This window comes from Microtus ochrogaster, chromosome 22 (assembly GCF_000317375.1).
Source record: "Microtus ochrogaster isolate Prairie Vole_2 chromosome 22, MicOch1.0, whole genome shotgun sequence".
Lineage (NCBI taxonomy): Eukaryota > Metazoa > Chordata > Mammalia > Rodentia > Cricetidae > Microtus > Microtus ochrogaster.
This window is the reverse complement of record NC_022023.1, coordinates 32,054,622-32,077,201: the sequence shown is the minus strand read 5'-3', so window position 1 is coordinate 32,077,201 and position 22,580 is coordinate 32,054,622. Positions and strand designations below refer to the sequence as shown.

General features: G+C 42.3%; 1 protein-coding gene across 2 annotated transcripts in view; it reads left to right on the top strand.

Moving 5' to 3' along the window:
- Uevld (UEV and lactate/malate dehyrogenase domains) overlaps positions 1-22,580 on the top strand; it is a 35,903-nt gene that overhangs the window by 5,663 nt on the left and 7,660 nt on the right. For both annotated transcript variants that reach the window (XM_013350253.2, XM_005357841.2), the window contains exons 4-9: positions 3,467-3,630; positions 6,540-6,675; positions 8,401-8,519; positions 11,153-11,255; positions 13,675-13,845; positions 16,726-16,899. In XM_013350253.2, the coding sequence (XP_013205707.1) occupies positions 3,467-3,630; positions 6,540-6,675; positions 8,401-8,519; positions 11,153-11,255; positions 13,675-13,845; positions 16,726-16,899 (867 nt within the window). The remainder of the gene's footprint in view (positions 1-3,466; positions 3,631-6,539; positions 6,676-8,400; positions 8,520-11,152; positions 11,256-13,674; positions 13,846-16,725; positions 16,900-22,580) is intronic.

The following is a 22,580-nucleotide window of genomic DNA, read 5'->3' as shown; positions in this document are numbered from 1 at the left end:
CAGGCAGCGCTCATCTGCCGAGGCTGCAGAGTGGGAGGTAGGGCAGGCAGCGCTCATCTGCCCTGGTTTCCTTCTCTCTTGCCTGCCGGGATCTCAGCCTGTTTGCTGCCTGTCAGAATGTCACTCGTCCCCGGGAGTCGTTTCCTTCGCTCTCTACTCTGCTTGGTTAGACATTAAGAAGAAAGGGAATGAGGGAAAGAGATGGGAAAGGAAACTGATTCAAGTAATTTGTTTTGAGGCAAGAGAATAATTCTTAGTACTCTGCTGATTTTAATTTTATTATTTATAAAAGATTTATTTATTTATTATGTATACAGTGTTCTCTCTGTCTGCCTGCACACCAGAAGAGGGCACCAGATCTCATCACAGATGGTTGTGAGCCACCACGTGATTGCTGGGAATTGAACTCAGGACCTCTGGAAGAGCAGCCAAAGAGCAACCAGTGCTCTTAACATCTGAGCCATCTCTCCAGCCCCTCAATTGTATCATTTTAATAGTCACTGTTTCGGGGTATTGTGGTTCCCCCTCACAGAGCTGGGTTTCAGACTCCACACACCTCACATGCCAGCCTTTACTACTGTGCTGCATTCCGCACCCCAGCCTCAAGAAGGGTTAGCTTAATACTGCCAGCCCCATGCAGTGCTGATGCTCTGCGTGTGGTCACTGATCTCTGTGCCGTTTTCATCAGAGCAGTAAGACTGTTTGCAGCTCTTCCCCCACTCCAATACTGGAGCTCAAGCACTGGGCTTTACACACGTCACGAGTGGTTATTGCAGCTGCCACTTGGAAAGCTCTGCTCCAGGTTTGTCACCTTTGACCATAACTGCCTTCTGGAGTATGGTGGTGTGTCTCTGTACTTGGCACTCACTTGGTGGTCTGTGGTCACATGGTTTGTAATCATAGGATTCTCTCTGGGCCAACAGATAGGGGTATGCCCATACCCACCTTGTAAATACTTAGGTAAAAATAAAGGGATGGTTCTGAGAAAAACCAATATAAAACTGGTAGATTGCCAGGTTTTAACATGTCTGTAGTGTGTTCATTGCAGTCCTGGATGCACATTAGCATGGCAAGGGAAGATTTTAAGAAATGTTGTCTAGGCCGGGTGATGATGGCACACGCCTTTAATCCCGGCGTTGTCTATATCCTGTTGGGTTGCATCAGAATGGTGGGGGAGATGGGCAAAGTGCTTTACGTGTTTATAAAATACATAGTCATGCTGAGTGTTGTGCTTAGAGGGGAGGAAACAAGATGAGAAAAGTAGCTTTTACCTGAAAGAAGGTTTCCATAGTATGAAACAGTACCGTGAAGTGGTTTAAAAGAACAGCTCACAGTGTTTGTCATGCCGTGCACTGTAACAGGCATCTTACATACATGGACTTCATCCCAACAGCGCCGTGAAATAAGAACAAGTATTACTGTCATTTTACAGCGCTGTGAAATAAGAACAAGTATTACTGTCATTTTACAGAGGAAAGGATGGAGGCAGAAAGAAGCTAAGTATCTTAGGTGAAGTCACACGGCTAGTATGTTGAAACAGGAATCCTGGTCCCGAGCAGAATGCTCTCAATGCAGTGTAAGGCATAGACTGTGAAGCAGGAATGATTGTTAAGGACAGAATAATTAAATTTTAGATGTCTGGTCAAAAGTTTAGTTTTCAAGTTTTCACTTAACATTGGATTTAGCTTTGGGCTTCATGGCAACCAAGGCAGGCACTGATTCTTGGAAGGTATGACCACATGGTTAAAATCGGAAGAGCATGCAGTCATGTCTCTCTCTTCCTCCAAAGTGGTTTATTTTGTGGTAAAGGGTTAAACAGAGCCTCACATGAGCTGAGGAACTCCCAGAGTTGTGGTAAGAGCACCTGGCTGACAGGAAAGTCGAGTAATGAGAAGCCTGCAGGCAGCCAGGAGTGGACTGATAAGATCAGGCCATGAGAACAACATCCACTGGCAGTACTTGGCCCCAAGACTACAAAGAACAAGTCGACCAATAAAAATGTCTACCCTCAAAGTTCCTTTGTCAAGCCCCTGTGTCTGGGCACAGTCCCTATTCCCACAGAGAGATGGCTGTCCCTCCTTTATTGTTCTAGATAAAGGAAAATTGCCTCTGTTTAGGTTGGTCTCTTATTTTTCATGTGGCCTTGATCAGTCCTGATCTAACATAATTGCTGTGCTGGCATTTGAACCCAGGGCCTCACACACCAGGCAGATGATCTGCTGAGTCAGCCCATTGACTCATCTTTGACCTGTTATCATAAGCCTGTGTCTTTTCCTGAAAAGAATTTGGAGCGCTTCTAAAGAATAGTGTTTGTAAAAAGACTCATGTACCATTGGGTGCAGATGTGGTGTTGTTCAGAACCCTATTCCCCTTTCACTTTTGGAGTGTAGGTGTATGTTGACTTGTTGAAAATGCAGAGAGTTGGGGTTGGAGAAATGACTCAGAGGTTAAAAGCATTGACTATTCCTCCAGAGGTCCTGAGTTCAATTCCCAGCAACCACATACTGACTCCCAACCATCTGTAATGAGATCTGGTGCGCTCTTCTGACTGCAGGAAAGCATGCAGACAGAGCACTGTATACATAATAAATAAAGAAAAAGAAAATGCAGAGCGTTTTGGCCCTCCCCTCCCTCCCTCAGTTCTGGAATCTGCATGGTTTCAGTTTCGTGCAGCCTTCTGACATGCTCTACAATTTAAGGGTCACTAAGGAAAGGTGGCTCAGCTTCTCCTCTAAGCTCTGTGTGTCTAGCTCAGCTCATGGTTCACAGCAGCTGTAATTACTGAGCTGCTTGAGGGCAAGTACCTGAACTGCAGTTGGCGCGTTTGTCCTTTCTTACCTAGATGACAGACTTATTTAGCAGCTGGCATAGTACCTCATGCTAGGGATAGAGAAATGAATGAGAGAGAATCCGCAGCAGAAAGGCAGGCTGGGTAAGCAAATGATTTCAGGGTAGAACAGATAGAAAAGTAGAGAGGCGACGAGCAGAGGAAACTACCCCAGAAAGATTCTGTGTCCCAAGCTTACAGTGCAGCTCGTCCTGTCAATTGCTTCTGAACTGAAGAGTTGGCCACTGTCGGTTTTTCTCTGTTATGCTGGTGCTGTAGTGAGACCCTCTTCCCAATGTAGAGAAAAGGAAAAGCAGGCTGACTTACACCCATCCTTTACATACCGTAGGCTTGGCTACTCTTTCTTCCTTTATCTCTGTACTTGGGACTGAACGCAGGGCCTCACGCACACTAGCCAAAACTCTACTAGTGAACTCCATCTCAGCCCCTTTTTTATATTGAGGCAGGGTCTTGATGCTGTCTAGACTGAGTCCAAACTCAGTCTTCCTGGAACCTCAGCATCCTGAGGTTGAATTATAAGCTCTTACCACTGTGCCTGGCTGCCTGTTTCTAAAGTACCATCTAGTGGCATTGTACATGCATACGTATGTGTCATGATTGTTTATATGTCTCCAACAGGTAATACGTACAACATACCCATTCGTTTCTGGATTTTGGATTCTCACCCTTTTGCTCCACCCATTTGCTTCTTGAAGCCGACTACAAACATGGAAATCTCAGTTGGAAAACATGTGGACGCCAAAGGCAGAATATACTTGCCCTATCTCCAAAACTGGAGCCATGTGAGATCAGATTGGATTTTCTTAAAGTTATCTTTTCTGAATGTCTGTCTTTGATCTTGGTAGTATAAGTAAGCATACTGCATCTTCCTTCCTTTCTTATTTATTGTTGTTTTGTTTTTGAGTCAGGGTCTACTATGTAAACTGACCTTGAACTCAGAGAGCTGCTGCTTCTGCCTCCCTATGTGCCACCACACCGGAATAATCTTTCAATTACATTCTTCATGTGATCTTTAGAAAGAATTTGAAATTGAGCTCTCTTGAGTCTTTGACGTTACCAAAACACTGATGACATCAGCCTGTATCCCCGCCTTCTCCAGGTCAGGGAGCCAGCTGATGTTGTTCCTTGTTTTATTCTCATTTGCCACTTGAGGGGATACACGAAAAGCTACTAGCAAAATACTGGAACTCTATTTCCTAGTTTCTGCCTATTAATAATTCTTACGCTATATAATTCTTATGTAGATGTGTGTAATATGTATAATTTTACCTGCTTTTTTAACTATGTGTAAGTTCATCATACTCTATGTAATCTGTAATGTGCTTTGTTTAACTGACTGAGTGTGTGTATGCGTGCGTGCGTGCGTGCGTGCGTGCGTGTGTGTGTGTGTGTGTGTGTGTGTGTGTGTGTGTGAAAGAGAGAGAGAGACAGAGGAACCTAGGGCCTGAAGTTTGGTAGGCAAGCATTCTGCTGCTGAGTTTTGTCCCGTGTTGGTCTTGGCCCAGCCTTGAATTGTGACCCTTCTGCCCTTCTCTCTGAAACAGCTGTGATTATGGTTCTGTCCTCCAGGCCTTACTAAGGTTTTCATTTTACAGTGCTAAGGATTGAACCTCAAGCCTTGCTCATACCAGACAAACACTGTACTGCTCAGTTACACCCCAGCCTGGCATTCCGTTACTTTTTTAAAAAGTTCAATTTTATATACTTATTGCACGTGTTTGTGTGTGCACATATGCATGCATATGTGACGTGGCACTCGTGTAGAAGTCAGAGGACAACTTCTGGAAGTCAGTTTTTTGTCATGTGAGCTGCAGAGGTCAAATTCATGCTGTCAAGCTTAGCAGCAGGTTCCTTTACCTGCCAAGCCATCTCGCTGACCCTTTCTTTTTTTTTTTTTTTTTTTTTTTTGGTTTTTCGAGACAGGGTTTCTCTGTGGCTTTGGAGCCTGTCCTGGAACTAGCTCTGTAGACCAGGCTGGTCTCGAACTCACAGAGATCCGCCTGCCTCTGCCTCCCGAGTGCTGGGATTAAAGGCGTGCGCCACCAACGCCCGGCTTCGCCGACCCTTTCTGTCCCTTTGTTTGTTTTGAGACAGGGTCTCACACTGAGCCCAGAGTTCTCTGACTGGCTCGACAGACCTGCCATCAAGCTCTAGATATTCGCCTGCTCTAGGGTCCCAGCCACACACTGTCATATTAGCTTTAACTGGCTGCTGAGGATCTGATCGGGTCTCCATTCTTACACTGCAGGCACTTTATCAACTGAGCCGTTTCCCCAGCCCTGTTTCTCTGTTGAATTACCTACCTTACCTTTTTTTAAACTATCTTCAAAATATGTATTGATATCTGTGCCCTCTTTAAGATTTATTTTATGGGGGCTGGAGAAATGACTCAGAGGTTAAGAGTACCAGCTGCCATTCCAAAGGATCTAGGTTCAATTCCCAGCACCCACATGGCAGCTCACAAGTGCTTATAACTCTAGTTCCAGGGGATCTGACTCCCTCACACAAAGAAACATATAGGTAAAACACCAATGCACATGAAAATAAATAAATTTAAAAGGTTTATTTTATGTATATGAATGTTTACCTGCATATATGTATGTGAATCATATGTGTGCCTGATGCCCATGGAAGCCAGAACTGGGCATCAGATCCCCTGGAACTGGAGTGATAGGCAGTTGGGTGAACCCCAGTCTCCTGAAAGAGCAACCAGTATTGTAACTGCTGAGCCATTACTCCAGCCCTTCCTTCTTTCTTTTGTAAGGAAATACACAATAAATGCATTAGGGCATAGGGATAAAGTGTTGTGTCCCAACCTGGATGGCGGATAAATACTATTGCAGCTTTTCTATTAGTTTGAAATGACTTTAAAATAAAAAGTTTCAACCCTGTGTATTCTGCTACAGAGTATGTTTATCCTGTTTTCCTACATTTGGAAGATGTTGGTTTAGCATTTTCCTCCTTGTGTTGTACAGCTATGTGGAATATTTTCCATGGGATTTCCAGGGAAGTTACTTATTGTATAACAGAATTTGTTTGTACTTTTCAGTTAAGAATATTAAAACAAACCAGGCAGTGGTAGTGCACGCCTCTAATCCCAGCACTGGGGAGGCAGAGGCAGGCGGATCTCTGTGAGTTTGAGGCCAGCCTAGTCTACAGAGCGAGTTCCAGGACAGCCAAAGCTATGGTGCCATTTACATGTAACAACAGTATGAACAAATATGCAATATTAAAGCTGCATAAAGTGAATTATACCATGTAGAGTATTGTTATACCATTGAGGCCTCCTTCTCTTTCCATCATGCGAAGTTTCTCATGATTCTCTGATTATTTAAAATTCTGCATAATACTAAAAATGACATGGGATGGCTGCCATGCATTGCTATATAGTAGATACAGCTTACAAAGCATGTGCTTCTTTTGTTATTGGTAAGGGGTGTAGCTCAGTGTAAAGTGCTTGCCTAGCACACACAAGGCTGTGAGTTCAGTTCCCAGCACTGCTGAAGAAAGAAAACAGGCATAGGTTGTAGTGAAGACGAAGAGCAGGCTCCTAGAAGACATCTGGGGAGTCAGTATATGCAGGTCTTCAGCTGCGCATTGTTCAAGGATCGCCTTGCGGATGATAATATAAAACTAGTATTCTTTAGAAAAACAATGTTGTGTAACTGTCCCCTTTGCCTGTATTCTTCAGCCTAAGTCTGTCATTGTTGGATTAATTAAAGAAATGATCGCCAAGTTTCAAGAGGAACTTCCTCTCTATTCGGTGCCATCATCCAATGAAGCGCAGCAGGTCGACTTGCTAGCCTATATTGCAAAAATCACTGAAGGTTTGTACTGTCAGTCAGATCACCTATGGGTTAAGAAATTAGAATTTCTCACTAATATTCTGTACTGTTGCTACTTAAATTCAATAAATAAATATATGAATATGTATATATATGTTTAATAAAAATTTCTCTATATAGTTCCAAATAAAATTTGTTAAAATATAAAAATGTTACTCTTACATAGACAGATACAATAGTTCTTGCTTTATTCAGAGCCCCTTATAAATTAATTATCCAAACCTTGATCATTTCATGTTTCTGTAGCTTTGACTTATTAAGTGTATGAGTCCAGAGGTATATAAGTCTAAGTTTCTTATTGGTGCTAAAACCAAATATTCATGCCTAGAAATTTTCAGTAGAATTTTTGTGAATATTGAGCTCAAAGATCATTGTTGAGTGTCTTCCTCAATCTTTTCCTGACATATAACAATTATGCATGATAGTTTCAGTGTGACATTTACATACATGCTTACAGTGTGTCTCTGGCCTGTTCACCCTGTACCCTTCTCTTACAGTGTGTCTCTGGCCTGTTCACCCTGTACCCTTCTCTTGTGCTTTCCCACACTTTTTTTAATGATTCATTTTTATTTTTTATATACATTGGTGTTTTGCTTACACGTATGTCTGTGTGAGGGTGTTGGATTCCCCTGGAACTGGAGTTATAGACAGTTGTGAGCTGCCATGTGGGTGCTAGGAATTATACCCAGGCCTTCTGGAAAAGCATCCTGTAATCTTTCCAGCCCCAAATAAAAAGTTTTTAAATGTTTGCTGGGTGGTGGTGGCACACACCTTTAATCCCAGCACTTGGGAGGCAGAGGCAGGTGGATCTCTATGAATTTGAGGCTAACTTAGTCTACAGAGTGAGTGCCAGGACAGGCTCCAGAGCTACATACAGAAACCCTGTCTCAAGAAACAAAACAAAACAAAAAAAAAGTTTTAAATGTTTATAATACTGTCTTTAAAAATAACTCTATGTAAAAGAACATTCAGTAGAAGACCATTGTTTTTCTTGGGGCAGGGGAGACTGGATCTCAGGTAATTCTGACTGGCCTCAAATTCTGTGCAGCTGAAGATCACATTGAACTCCTGACCTTTCTGCCTTCTCTCAACACTGGGATTCCAGGCGTGTGCAGAAGTGCCCAGGCACTGCCTCGGTCTCCTGGTTGCTGGGATTATGGACTGAGCTGCCATGCTTGGTTTCAGTCTCCTGTCCTTGCCTTCATTAGTTCAGCAAGTTGGTTGGGTTTTGTTGTTGTTTTATTAATCTATAGAATCTCTATCAGAGCTTTTTCTTTTTTTTAAGTTTTATTTTTAAAAAGATGCTAGAAAGGGTTTTTTTTTCGGGGGGGGGGAACAAGGTCATGCGTGTGACTCAAGGTCATGCGTGTGACTCAACTTCCGGTCCTTCTCCCTCAGCTTCTTGAGTGTTGGGATTTTAAATGTATGCCGTCTCACCAAGGTAGGATAGATATGAAATATTTTCTCTGATTTGTCAAATGCAAATGGACTAGACATTGTTGACGTATTTATTGCCTGTATATATTGTATATAGTCATTGTACTTGTTGTATATAGTTTTCTTATATTATTTATAGCCTTTTTATTTTAGACAAAAAGGGGAAATGTAGTGGCATTTCAATTGTAGTTTAATAAATAAAGATATTTACAAAATAAAGTTTTTAATATTATTTTTTTAATTCTCAGGATGATCTTTTTTATTTCGTAGGTGTCTCAGACATAAATTCAAGGGGCTGGACAAATCATGAGACTAAAATAGCGAATAAAATCACTGTGGTCGGAAGTGGAGATTTGGGTATTGCCTGCACAATGGCAATTTCAGCAAAGGTATGTAAACCTAGTTGTTGGAAGTATATCTGTACTTTCTTTTTTTTTTTTAATTGTTTTTTTGTTTAAATATTTATTTATTTATTTATTTTATTATGTATACAATATTCTGTCTGTGTGTATGCCTGCAGGCCAGAAGAGGGCACCAGACCTCATTACAGATGGTTGTGAGCCACCATGTGGTTGCTGGGAATTGAACTCAGGACCTTCGAAAGAGCAGGCAATGCTCTTAACCACTGAGCCATCTCTCCAGCCCTATATCTGTACTTTCATTGGACTTTAATTTTCTTTTTCCATTGTTCACATATATGAGTATTGTACATGTGTGTATGCATTTTTGGCGTGCGTGAGTACGCGTGGGTATGTGGGATCTGGAGATGATGTTGGGATCACCCTCAATTGGTCTGCCACTTCATGCATCAAGGCAGGATCTTCCAGTCAGACACAGCTGGACAGTGGGACTAGTCTCACCAGCCAGTTTACTCTGGAACCCCGGCTCTGCCATCTGAGGCTGCAATTGGCATGTGGGCTGCCATCCCCTTCCCGCATTTATTTGCATGGGCTTCTGGGGATCAGAACCTATAGTCTAGATCATTATTTTGCTGTGCAACCTAACCTACTTTTAAATAGTCTCCTTTCTCAGCCTTCTGAGTGCTGAGATTACAAACATTGACAGCTGATATAGGATTCCCCTCCGTATGCAATGAATATGTTTTATTGCCATTGGTTAATAAAGAAGTTGCTCTCTGCCAGTGACTTAACAGAGTAAAGCCAGGCAAAAAATCCAAATAGAGATGTAGAGAGAGAGTAGGCGGGGTCAGAGAGATGCTGCTGTGTAGCCTCAAAGGAGAAAGACACAAGCCGCCAGCCAGAACCTTACTGGTGGTAAAATACAAAATAATAGAAATGATTTCATTTTAATTTAAGATGTAAGATCTAGCCAATAAGAAACTAGAGTTAATAAGTCAAGCAGTAATTTATTTAATATAGTTTCTATGTGATTATTTTGGGTCTGGGCAGCTGGGAAACGAACAAGCAGCCTCTGCCCACGGACAGCCACACCTGGCTTTCAGAGTGTGGCTTTAAGAGTGGTAACACTGGCATCTCCTAAGAATTGGTTAGGAATTCATAGTCTTCTGCTAAATCTCCGTTCTACCGCAGCCTGGTGATGAGTGCCTCACAGGCAACTTAGTGGTCTGGTAGCCTGAGCCCTCTTCCAGAATCCTGAACTGAAGTGCTTCTTATCTCGTTTGAAATGAATACTTGGGTTGGTTTCCATCTTGAAGATCTAAACACATCATGTCATTTTTCACATGTACTAGTACATTTATAGGATAACTTCTGTAAATGAGACTAGCAGATTAATTTATTAATTTTTGAATTTTTAAAATGTTTTAAATTTTTGATAGAAATTGTTAAATTGAGTTGAGCATAAGGGACATGTGCCTTTAATCCCAGCACTCCTGGGCAGAGGCAGAAAAGTCTCTGCGCTCAAGGCCAGCCTGGTCTACACAGAGAGTTCCAGGACAACTAGGACTACACAGAGAAACCCTCTCAGTTAAGAGAGGGGAGGAAAAAGGAGAGAAATTGTCCACTATGTCAGTTGTACTAATTATTCTCACACGTTTGGATCTGTGTGTGGACTAAATGAAGATGGAAACATACACTTTGTTTGCATTTTCCTAGTGTGGGTCACAATAATAAGATCATAGCTATGCTTTAGGAAGGACTACCATGGCTGGCCCTGTGCCATATACTTAATCTCACAAACACCTAAAATAAGGCTAAGGCTGGTGCAGTGCGTAGTTACCAGGTAATAAATGGAGTGCTTCTTAGTAGGCCCCCGGGTATCTCGAGACCCAAGGGCTCCCACTCCCCCACACTCTTGTCATTGACTTGCTGTCACTTCCAGTCTACTCACCATACTGCCCAGGGAGCCATCATCTTTGGTGAAAATACTGCATGATAGCAGGGTTTGATTTGTGCTGTGCTCTCTCGCTCTCTCTCTTATATTTATTTATCTCTACATAGAAAGTGTTCGTTTGTTTATTTGTTTTGAAGAACCTGGCATGAGTTTTTACTTTTAAGCAGGGAATGGTATGCTAGGATAGGACCCCCCCCCCAAATCATTTTAGACTGTTTAAGAATAGGTACTAAGCTAGGTGTGGTGATGCACACCTTTAATCCAGCACCTGGGAGGCAGAAGCTGGAGGAAGGAGGATCTCTGTGAGTTCAAGGCCAGCCTGGTCTATAAATTGAGTTCCAGAACTGCCAAGGCTACACAGAGAAACCAAGTCTCAGAAAAACCTAAAAAAGAAAAGAACAAAAACAACAGATACTATGGCATTAAAAATCAAAACTCAAGAGGAACAGTAGCATGCCTACCATATCCCCTTTGTCATTCATTCGAAAGAAGATACAGTTTGCCTCCTGAGTAAGCCATGTTAGGTCCCGGTGTTTAGTAGTCAAGCCTGAAGGGTAGTGTCACCTGCACAGTGTGCACATCTTCTGTATTGTTATTTTGTTTCTTTTCTTTCTCAAGTAGTGCAGGAGTCCTCATTTCTCAGTGAGCTCATATTGAGTAACTGGCTATATTGGTAGAACATTGTTCTTGTTCTAATTTTTCCACACAGGGCATTGCAGACAAGCTGCTCCTTTTAGACCTCTCCGATGGGACTAACCAAGGGACGATGGACCTTGATATCTTCAACCTGCCTAATGTAGAGATCAGCAAAGGTTTGATTATTCTACTTAAAGATCGTTATGGGGGCTGGAGAGAGGGCTCAGAGGCTAAGAGCACTGACTGCTTTTCCAGAGATTCTGAGTTCAATTCCCAGCACCTACACGGTGGCTCACAACCATCTGCAACAGTGTCTGATGACCCCTTCTGGTCTCCAGAAATACATGTGGTCAGAGCACTCGTACATAAGAAAAGTAAGTTCAGTTTCTCAGATGTAACCGGGAATGTACTGTCTGCCTTGGTGCTCAGGAGACGTCTAAGCCAAAACTAACAAAAGACGCTCAGTTCACTTTGATTGTGCTCAAACTATTCTTACCATGAGCTCTAATGAGAACAGATTTGAAAATGCTATTTTGGGCAGTTGGGGGTATCTATCATACTTATCTATCTTATCTGAGGCCCTGGATTCAATCCCACACCCACAGAAAGAGGAAGAAAATGAAAATGAAGTTTTTGCCATCTAACCCTTTTTGTGTGTATGGGCCTCAGTCTTGCTGTTTCCCTGCTGCCCCTCCTGCCTCTCCCATTTAGTGTTAACTATAGGTACCTGCCACCAAGGCCAGGCTTCTGCCTTTTCAAAAAAAAGCGTCTTTATATAGTGTATGTGACATCATGTTAGTACAGATATACTTATCTAGATAAATACCATATTTAGGGATTGCTGGTTTTAAAATATTTTACTAGGAATGCATAGTTTTAAAAACAAGCCCATCTATGGGCTGGAGAGATGGCTCAGTGGTTAAGAACATTGCCTGCTCTTCCAAAGGTCCTGAGTTCAATTCCCAGCAACCACATGGTGGCTCACAACCATCTGTAATAAGGTCTGGTGCCCTCTTCTGGCCTGCAGACATACACACAGACAGAATATTGTATATATAATAAATAAATAAATATTAAAAAAAAAAAAAACAAGCCCACCAAGCCTGGGAGCTGGCTCAGTGGATAAGAGCACATACTACTGTTGCAGAGGACCCAAGTCTGGTTCCTAGCATGCAGGTGAGGCAGCTCACAACTGCCTATAACTCTAGTTCTAGGGGTTCCAACAGCCTCCATGAGCACCCATTTGTGTGGCACCCACACACAGATGTATGACACTAAAAATAAATTTTAAAAATCAAAATATATTAAAAAACATATTTGTGAATAAATGTGTCCCCTAAAACATGTTTACCAGTTTATAGAGAAGACCATTTTATACATGCCGCCACAGTGCTGTGGGTTTCTTTTGTCTTTCCTTAGGTCTCTTCCGTTCCTTGACTGCTTTCCAAATGCTGTGTAAAGCAGTTACACAACTAAGATGCACTGAGTGTGGTGGTGGGGGGTGGGGGGTTGACTTGCCTGTCTGTTCTAAAAATAGTACATCACAGTTCAATAGGCCGTCAATCCCTGGAAGAGACAGTTGGCTCCTGTTCCTCCTCTGAGAGAGCACTGTAGTTCTTTTAATGGCCACGTGAGGCTCCTTGGGGAGCTGGATACTCTCTTGTTCCAGGCCCTGGGGTTCTTAAGGGACCTGTTAACTGTTCAGATCCTGTAAGAGAGACTGTTTAGTCCCCAACCCTAGAGGAAGAGACTGATTAAGACCTAAGGAAATCCCTCTTTCCTGTGCGTCTCATTAGCCATTGGTAACTGGTGAAATGATTCAAAAAGCAGAATCTTTGGGAGAAATGTTCAGTACATGGGACTTGCCACCAAGCAAGGACTCAGAATTACCCATGAGGATGAGGCCATTTTTATCATTCAGATCCAAAGGAGGAAAAGGAGGAAGATTCTGGAAAATTGGGTTGAAGCCTAGGTGTGGTGTAACTTGAACTGGTCACTGGTTTTTGATGCTCTGAACAAGCTTCCTAACCTCTCCCAGTACCATTTTCCCTTGGGGGGTGGGGGTTAATAGCATAGAGTCTGAAACCAGACTGCCTGGGCCTGAATTCCAGCCCCTCTGCTGACTTACCCAAGCCCTTCACTTCTCTGATCAGTCCTCCCGCTCTCCCCGGGCTGTAGCACAGTCACTTGGAAGGAATCCTGAAGCTCCCAGGCTCAGTACAGAAGCCAGTGGTTGCTCATTTGGCCTACAGCATACTACTCATTTCCCCTTTAAGAGCTGTGAGTCACAAAGAAAACTCAGTCTTTGTGTACTGGTGCTGGCTCTTTCCAACTTCCTGCCTATCTTGTTATGTATCCTAGGCTGGTCTCCACCTTGAAGCCATTCTGCTTCTACCTCCCGAGTGCTGGATCGCAGCTCTGTACCACCGTGCTTGGCCCTGGGATCCAGGCTGTTGCTCTTCAGTGTTCTGACTGACAGCTGTAGGGGCATGTATGCCTGAAGGCTCTCTGTTCACAGACTGGAGAAACATTTTATCATGTACAAGCATTAGTGTAGACTATCTTGAACTCAGACTGTTTCTTTTTGTTCATCAGATTTGTCTGCCTCTGCTCATTCCAAGGTGGTGATCTTCACAGCCAACTCTTTGGGTGGTTCTGAATCCTACCTTCATGCCGTGCAAAGCAATGTAGACATGTTCAGAGCTCTTGTCCCGGCTCTGGGACATTACAGTCAACATGCTGTCTTGCTTGTTGCATCTCAACCAGGTAAAGGCTTTATTTAAATTCAAACGATGTTCCTGATCATCAGTATAGTTGCCATTGCTGGTTTTAAAAAGCCAAAGCAGTGTTATATAAAGGAATCTTTAGTAAGACTGCTCTTACAAGGGACAGTACAACCATATGCCGTCACCAGGTATTCCTTGTAACTGTATCACCAAGATTACAGATCACAGCTTTTCATGAAATACTGCCGGGAGACCAGCTCTCGGAGCGGAGGTGCGGCATTGACGAAGCTGCACACACACATAGGACAGTTCTCTGAGGGTCAAACCTTAGTTCTTGATTTTGTTGTTTTCTTTCTGCTGCTTGTTCTGTATTTTCTTCTTATCCCCTCTATACCACCTAAAACAAATATTTCTATGCAAGGAAAGATTACCTCATAACCACAAGTTACAAATTTTCCAAACACAAATTTAAATCTTTACACAAGAAGGAATCACATTAAGATCACAAGTTATGTGTTTTTCTTAGAAGCCCACATAGAGTTAAACGTTTTCTTTGTACTAATTTTCCCATCATAACATCTTCACTCCATGGTTAAACTTGCAGCAGGCCAAGCGTGCTTCAGCCGGTTCCTCTTGTCCTGGCAGGTGGCTGTGTGCAGTTTCCAGGGAGCAAATTCTTTCTTTGTTTTTCCCAGTGTGGTCCTGGCTGTCCTGGCACTAGCTCTGTAGACCAGGCTAGACTCGAACTCACAGAGATCCGCCTGCCTCTGCCTCCCGAGTGCTGGGATTAAAGGTGTGCGCCACCACCAACTGCAAATTCTTATCCTATAAAAAAACTTGACTCAAGTAATCTAGCTAACCATCATTTTTCTTTGTTCTTTACACACACTTGGGTCATTTAATTTCCTTTCACAATTTTGTTTTTTCCAAGGTGCATACCAAAACCTGTGATTAATTCTGTAAGCTACTTGACCAGGGAACTCAGGCCTAGCCTTGGGTGTGGGGACATAATTGCTAATTGCTGTCTTTAGTCATCAATCTGTTTTCCACAGGCAGAATTCATGGGTCTATAATGCATGAAACTTCCTTGTTCTTTGTTTTCATTTTCTGAAAATCTCACATCTAACCAAGGAAGGTAACTTCTAGCCTGGTTTTGCCTTTTTTGTATCTTTTATTGGAGCACTTAGGCAGAATAGTCTAAACCATTTCTTTCTTTTTTTTTAAATTTTATTTATTTATTATGTATACAACTTACTGCCTCCATGTATGCCCACATGCCAGAAGAGGGCACCAGATCTCATTACAGATGGCTGTGAGCCATCATGTGGTTGCTGGGAATTGAACTCAGGTCCTCTGGAAGAACAGCCAGTGCTCTAAACCACTGAGCCATCTCTCCAGCCCCTAAACAATTTCTTTAGTTAGCTTTATCAACTGTCCCATAAAAGACACTAACTATATCTTGTAGGCTGACTCAAAAAGTTTAATTAAATCATAGATTCAGCTAAGCATCATTGCTCTTATAAAAGTCATCTTCATCATGATCTGTAATTAAATTGCCCAGTGAGGAGTGGGGTTTTCCCATGAAACAATCACAGTGGGATCCTTTTACACAGTAAATAACCATGCCAAATACAGCAGAACAGCAGCAGCAAGGGGCCTCCCCCGGGCTTTGCTTCTCCAGGGTTTATTTGTTGTAACTTTGCTGTTCAGTGAATTGAACTCAAAATGCTCCATTGCTGGCTACAGCTCCTCTGATGTGGCCACTGACAAAATGTAGTATTATTTTCCAGTTGTTAGCCATACCTCCTTCAGTGAGAAAATGGTGAAAATCCCCAAGAGAAACATGTAGTAAGAACTTGAGTCTCTGGTGTTGCAAATATGTTAGGAAGCACATTGCACATCCAAAGAAACATCTTTTCTTGATTTTCTCTGTGAATGTGTGCACACGCACCCACTGTGTGAATATCAGAGGGCAGGTCTGCTTCCGCAGTGTGGGTTCTGGCCCTTGAACTCAGGTTGTCAGGCTAAATGGCAGCCACCTCACCCACCCTCACTTTATCTTCAGTGTTCTGTATTTTGTAGATTGTTTAAGGAAATAAATATTTCCAAAGAGTTGGTTTGGGCTCAGCCGGTGAGCATGTGTTTGAAATATTCCAGAGTTCTGTGTTTCATTTGTGATTGGTCTCTATATCCTGTGAGACGCTTTTGTCATATAAGAAAAAGGGAGTTGTCATGTTTGTTTTTCAAGATGCTGTACTCATAATAATATATGAACTGGTATTTTAATTTAAGCCTAAAACATAGAAGAAATTTATGAGTGAAATTGGATTATTGGGCTGGGGATTATGTCTTGGAGATAGAGTGCTTGCCACGAGTTCATGAGGCCCTGGGTTCAAAACCCTTCACATACGTGCATGCATGTGCACACGCCTGCGCTCTCTCTCATACACACACACACACACACACACACACACACACACACACACACACACACACCAGTATTAGTACTTTATTGAAATGAAATTATGATTTTCCTGCTTTTATGCCCAGTTTTCACCTTTCTTGCTTAACTGTCTGGGAACTTATTTATTTTCTACCCCTAACAACTTTTGTTTCATGAGAAAATTATATAAAAATGCTTCAACCTGGCTAGTGTTTTCAATATACTTTATAAACATACTCCCAGCCATGTTGATGCACTTCAGTAATCCCAGTACTCAGGAGCAGAGGGAGGAAGGCCAGCTAGACTGTGTAACAAGACCTGCCTTGGGGAGTATAACGCTTCAGTGCATTTAAGACTTCCAGAGTCTGTAGAGGCTCTGACTCCCTTCTCCAGTGAAACAGGGCTTTCCTTGTGAGCAGGTAAGAAGCATACATTTTTTAAAAATCTTTAAGTTTTCTTTCTGTGTGTATTATTTAGTGGAAATCATGAGCTATGTGACATGGAAGCTGAGCACATTTCCCGCAAATAGAGTGATTGGGATTGGATGCAATCTGGACTCACAGAGATTACAATACATTATTACCAATGTTTTGAAGGCACAGACTCCAGGCAAAGAAGTATGGGTTATTGGTGAACAGGGAGAAAACAAAGGTAAGTTTTAATTTTCCTGCCGATTCTCTGACGTCATGACATTCAGATCTGTTCAGGACCTTAGAATTGTGGAGCTTAGTGAGTACCTTCTGTTAACGAGCCTTCATGAAGATCATTTGTTGTGCATGTATGTGTGTGTTAACACATATGTGTGCACATGTGTATGTGTGTGCTGCTGGGAATTGAACCTAGGGCCTCAAGTGTGTTAAGCAGGTACAGTACCACTGAGCTGCAACTCGGCACCTGTTCTAGCATATATTTGTTTTCCTTAAGCTTAAGGAAAGACCCCTCCCCCGTCAAGTTTTATATTTTTAATTGAATTTTGGAGTCTAGAATTAACTTAAAAGTTTTAATATTCCATTTAAGCATTTCAATACCTGAAGCATTTAGAAGTCCCCATTACTCTCTCCACATTCAACTTTTTGCTTTTAAGCTCAGTCTTCATTCCTAAATGCATGCTTCCTGTTTGTCTCTTTCTTTCTTTCCTTTTGCTTTTTTTTTTAACAAATTTTCAGCCCATGGCTGTTTTAATAAGCTATTCTTTCTCTCCCTATCACAAAAGCATAACTTCAGCTCTCTGTATGAAAATAAAAAGAAGGCTTTCTGTATCTGAGATGCCTTCCTTTATGCCTTGTTGCATGCTGGGAAGCCAGGCTGCTCAGGAGACAGCACTGTGGCTGCCCTGATGCATCTCTTCCACCCGTGTACAAAAATTTGAGTGTCTACGCTTACTCGCTGTGTCACTAGCTGCCGTGTAAAGGGAGGTGTGGAACACAGTCTGTTTTAGAGAGAAGGAAATACCAGCTATTTCAGCTGACAAGCTACAGGGTACTCTTTGACTGAGTATTGGTGCCTAGTCATTTACACATGCGTTTGACATGGGTTGGGATTATTAGGAAAAGAATAATACTGTTCCTGTAGTACCTCGAATGATGGTAAAGGCAGTTAGGTGTTGCAAGAATGGGTAGGATTTGAATAGTTAGTATAGACTGGTGAAAACATTCCAGGAATGGGAAGTCAGAACCAGGCAGAGGCATTAGCTGGGAACTGCCTGCGGATGGCCTTAAGATATGGATGCTCATACATTCTCTTCAAGTATAGGATATATCATAATGTATTTAGCGAGTCTCCCTAAGAAGAAGTTTTTCATGTATATTAAATATTGAGTTGAATAAGAGCATTTTAAAATGTATTAGGCAGTCAGTACTGTAGTTACTGCCTGACTTATTCCTCCGTCATAGTCTTTGTACATTCATATGTGTAGTAACTTACAGAACTCACAAAGAAAAAGTATATCTTCATCTAGTATGTCTAGGTGAAGGAAGAAAAATAATTTAATGGAATTTGAGTTCTTTAAACAAGAATAACTTAAAATCTCCTTTAAAAGTAGGTTTTTTTAAAAATTAAATGGCCTTTTATCTCAAATGTAGGGATTTATAGCATGCCTCTTTTTAAAATTTATTTTATGTACTTTGCCATTTTGCCTGTATGTATGTGTGAAGATATTGGATCCTGGAGTTACAGACAGGTGTGAGCTGCCATGTGGTTGCTGGGAATTGAACCCAGGTCCTCTGGAAGAGCAGTCAGTGCTCTTAACTACTGAGCCATCTCTCCAGCCCCAAATGTGGGGGTTTATTTCAGAAAGTTGTGATGATCACCTGTTGCCTAAGATACTGTGGTGCTCACTGCTGATCCATCTCCTGGAAGCCTGGAGCTTCATGTAAGAGTGACCACAAGCCAGATTGGTTTGTTGTCAAGAGGCAGTGAAAACAGGAAATAGATGTGGTATTTCTGACTTGTGTTCTCAACTGAGAACCAGAAGCAGAAGAATATAGGAGAACGCAAATTTGGATTCTTTAAATTCGGTGTTGTAATATTTGACATATATCTGTATAAATATATAGAGAGATCCATGTGCAAACTTTGAAACCTAGTAGAGCAAGCGCTCATGAATGTACCCTCAGTCAGGATTGTCGTGAGCACCTCGGAAGTAACTCACATGCCCCAGGCCATCGTCCTGCTTACTGTCTAGGAAGAATCAGATGGCTTCTTTGTTTTGTCTTTTACAGCACTAGGATCCATCCCAGGGATCCTTGTAATGACTTAGACAAACTCTAACCACAGAGCTACACCCCTGGCTCTCACCTGTGTACAGTCTTCAACTCCTGTTCACAGCAGCATAGAAACATGGCTAGGTTTCCTTACATGGCCCTAAAGGCAGAAATGGATCAGAGGCTCCCTCTGCTGACTGCATGTAAGAAACCAACTGGACAACAGTAATGTGATTAAAATTGATTTTTAATTATTATCATTTTTATGGAGTACTTTTCATACAGGTATCTCACTTAAATTTTACAAAAATCCTGGGAAGGAAGAAGTAGTTTTCTCTTTATTTATTTATTTTTATTTTATGTGCATGGTGTTTTGCCTGCATGCATGTCTGTGTGAGGGTGTCGGATCCCTTAGAACTGGAATTATAGACAGTAATGAGCTATCATGTGGGTGCTGGGAATTAAACCCAGGTCCTCTGGATGAGTAGCCAATGTTCTTTTTTTTTTTTTTCAAGACAGGGCTTCTTTGTCCTGGAACTCACTTTGTAGACCAGGCTGATCTCGAACTCACAGAGATCCACCTGCCTCTGCCTCCCAAGTGCTGGGATTAAAGGCGTGCGCCACCGCCGCCTGATTGAGCGCCTGTTTTCTAAATGTATAGAAGAGGAAATACATAGCCCAGTAAGGATGAGCAAGCTGCTGAGGGTGATTTACTCAATACGAGCTGCTCTAAATTGATGCTAAAGATTTGCTCTTTCTCGCTGTCTGTTGTAATAGGGGTGGCGGGCCGCTTCCCGCCACCCAGCTAGCTTTACCCAAAATAATTACACGGAAACTGTATTCTTTTAAACACTGCCTGGCCCATTAGTTCCAGCCTCTTATTGGCTAACTCTCACATCTTGATTAACCCATTTCTAATAATCTGTGTAGCTTACCAGGAAGGATTTTAACCTGCATCCAAACATCCATCTTGGAGAAGAGAGCTATGGCATCTGCCTGGAGAGGAGAGGCATGGCGTCTGGCTCACTGCCTTCTTCCTCCCCGAATTCTGTTCTGTCTACTCCGCCTATTTAAGCTGCTGTCCTATCAAAGGTCAAGCAGTTTCTTTATTAATTAACCAATGAAAGCAACAGATAGATAGTAGACCCACCTACATCAGCTGTCACTTAATGTCTCTTAAATACTTTATGCCATGCCTGGCCCAGAGTAAATACTCAGTGAACTGTTATTCCAAGATCATAATGAGTGAGAATCAGGAAAAGGAGACATGAAAGAGCACTTGGAAGTGGAGCAAAGTTACGTCTTGGAACAGTTATAAGAGCAGAATTGTCTAAGTAAAATTCTTCTCTTCTAGTTCTTCAGTGATAGCCACAGCCAGGGAGGAGTCTGAGGGTAAATAAGACCTTTCGGCTCTATTCCCTGCTTCCTTTCTCAGCTTCAGCTGCCCTTCTGCAGGTGTTTGGTGCTAGCCAGATGGCCACCTACAGTGGTTCACACACTCTGATTGTACCTGGTGCTTCCTTTCCCCGGACACCCATTCACTTAGCTAGTTCCTGCTTACCTCCATGGCTGCGTAAGTGCCAGTTCTCCCAGAGCGAGGTTAGGTGAGTTTGTGCCTGTATTACAAGCAATAGCATAGTGTGTGCCCCTCGTGTCTGTTCTTCATACGATGGCCATCCCCTTCAGCTTGGAATGCTTTCCTATTTTGGATTGAATGAATGGTCCTGACACCCCCTTGTTTTGACCAAAAATCAGTCATTTGTTCTGCACCAAGTAAGATGGTTAGCAGAACATTTGCTCAAGAGCTGCTGTTTTTAAACTGTGGTATTGAAATCATACGTAAACACAGATCACTGCAGTGGTATTTCAGCAGTTCTGGGGCTGGGCCTCAGAACGGAATGTGTCATCTCTTTTGGCACAGGTTTGGTTTTATGGGTAATAGTAAAGAACAATCCTCTAGACAGTATCTTACTGTCTCATATACCCAGCGTAGCCTTAAACTTGCTATGTGGCTGAGGATGACCTTTGAACTTCTGACCCTCCTTCCCTCACCTCCTTAATGCCAGGATTGCAGTGTGTGTCACCAGTCAGTTAAGATTACCCAGTACTGAGGGTCGGACCCAGGCCTTCATACATGTTGAGTGAGCCCTCTACTGACCAACCACAGCCTGTGTCCCCTACGGGCATTTTTTTTTTTTTTTTTTTTTTTTGGTTTTTCGAGAAAGGGTTTCTCTGTGGCTTTGGAGCCTGTCCTGGAACTAGCTCTGTAGACCAGGCTGGTCTCAAACTCACAGAAATCCACCTGCCTCTGCCTCCCGAGTGCTGGGATTAAAGACGTGCGCCACCATCGCCCGGCGGCATTTTTCATTAAAATTTTTGGAGCCTGTTTTTGAAGATTGGGGACTAGAAGATAAAGATGATTAAATGCATTATTTTAAATGTCTTAACCAAAGATGGATTTACACCAGGATGTAAAGGGTTGGGCAGTAAAACAGAAAGTGAAGTAATTAAGTGAATCCTAATTTACTTTATTGTGTTATAAGCAGACCTGAACACTAAATATTTTCTCTCCTAACTTATGGGTCAGGACTTGTAGAGAGGAAAGATTGAAGGATGTGAGATGCACAAGACAAGAGAGCTGGCTCGGTGGTCAAGAGCACTTGTTGCTCCTGCAGAGGGCTTGGGTTTGCCTCTGAGCACCACATGGTACACAACTGCCTGGAACTCCAGTTTCTGGGGCGCTGCTGCCCTCTTCTGGCCTCTTCCAGCATAGCTTCCATGCACACACATAGTTGCAGGCATGAAGTAAGGAAATCATAAAATAAAGGATTGGAGAGATGGGTTAAGAGCACGGGCTGCTTTTCTAGAGGTCCTGTATTCAATTCCCAGCAACCACATGGTGCCTCACATCCATCTATAATAGTGGGATCTGATGCCCTGTTCTGTCATGCATGCATGCAAGTAGAACACTCACGTACATAAATAAACAAAATTTTAAAAAATTTGAGTACAAAAAAGGATATGATATTCCTATTTATTCATCTGCCCCATCTTAACTATGCATATTGGCAGCAATACTCATAATTTTCTGGTTATTTTGTTTTCTTTGTGAATCTTTTTTCATACCTATCTTGCTATTTTATTTATTCTTTTAAGGTCTATAATACTGTATTTCAGTTACCAAGTGTTTTCCATATCCCAGTTTTTAAATATTGTTAACATATTAAAACTTAAGTAAATAATTCTTATATAAGTCTTCAAGGGGGGCTGGAGAGATGGCTCAGAGGTTAAGAGCACTGGCTGCTTTTCCAGGGGTCCTGAGTTCAATTCCCAGCAACCATATGGTGGCTCACAACCATCTGTAATGAGATCTGGCGTCCTCCTCTGGTGTGCGGGCATACATGGAGGCAGAATGTTGTATACATAACAAATAAATAAATCTTTTTTTAAAAAAAAGTCTTCAAAGTAGATCATTTTAAAATTCTTGGGCCCAGCATGGTGGTATACACCTTTAATCTCAGCACTCAGAAAGCAGAGGCAGGGGCTGGAGAGATGGCTCAGTGGTTAAGAGCATTGCCTGCTCTTCCAAAGGTCCTGAGTTCAATTCCCAGCAACCACATGGTGGCTCAC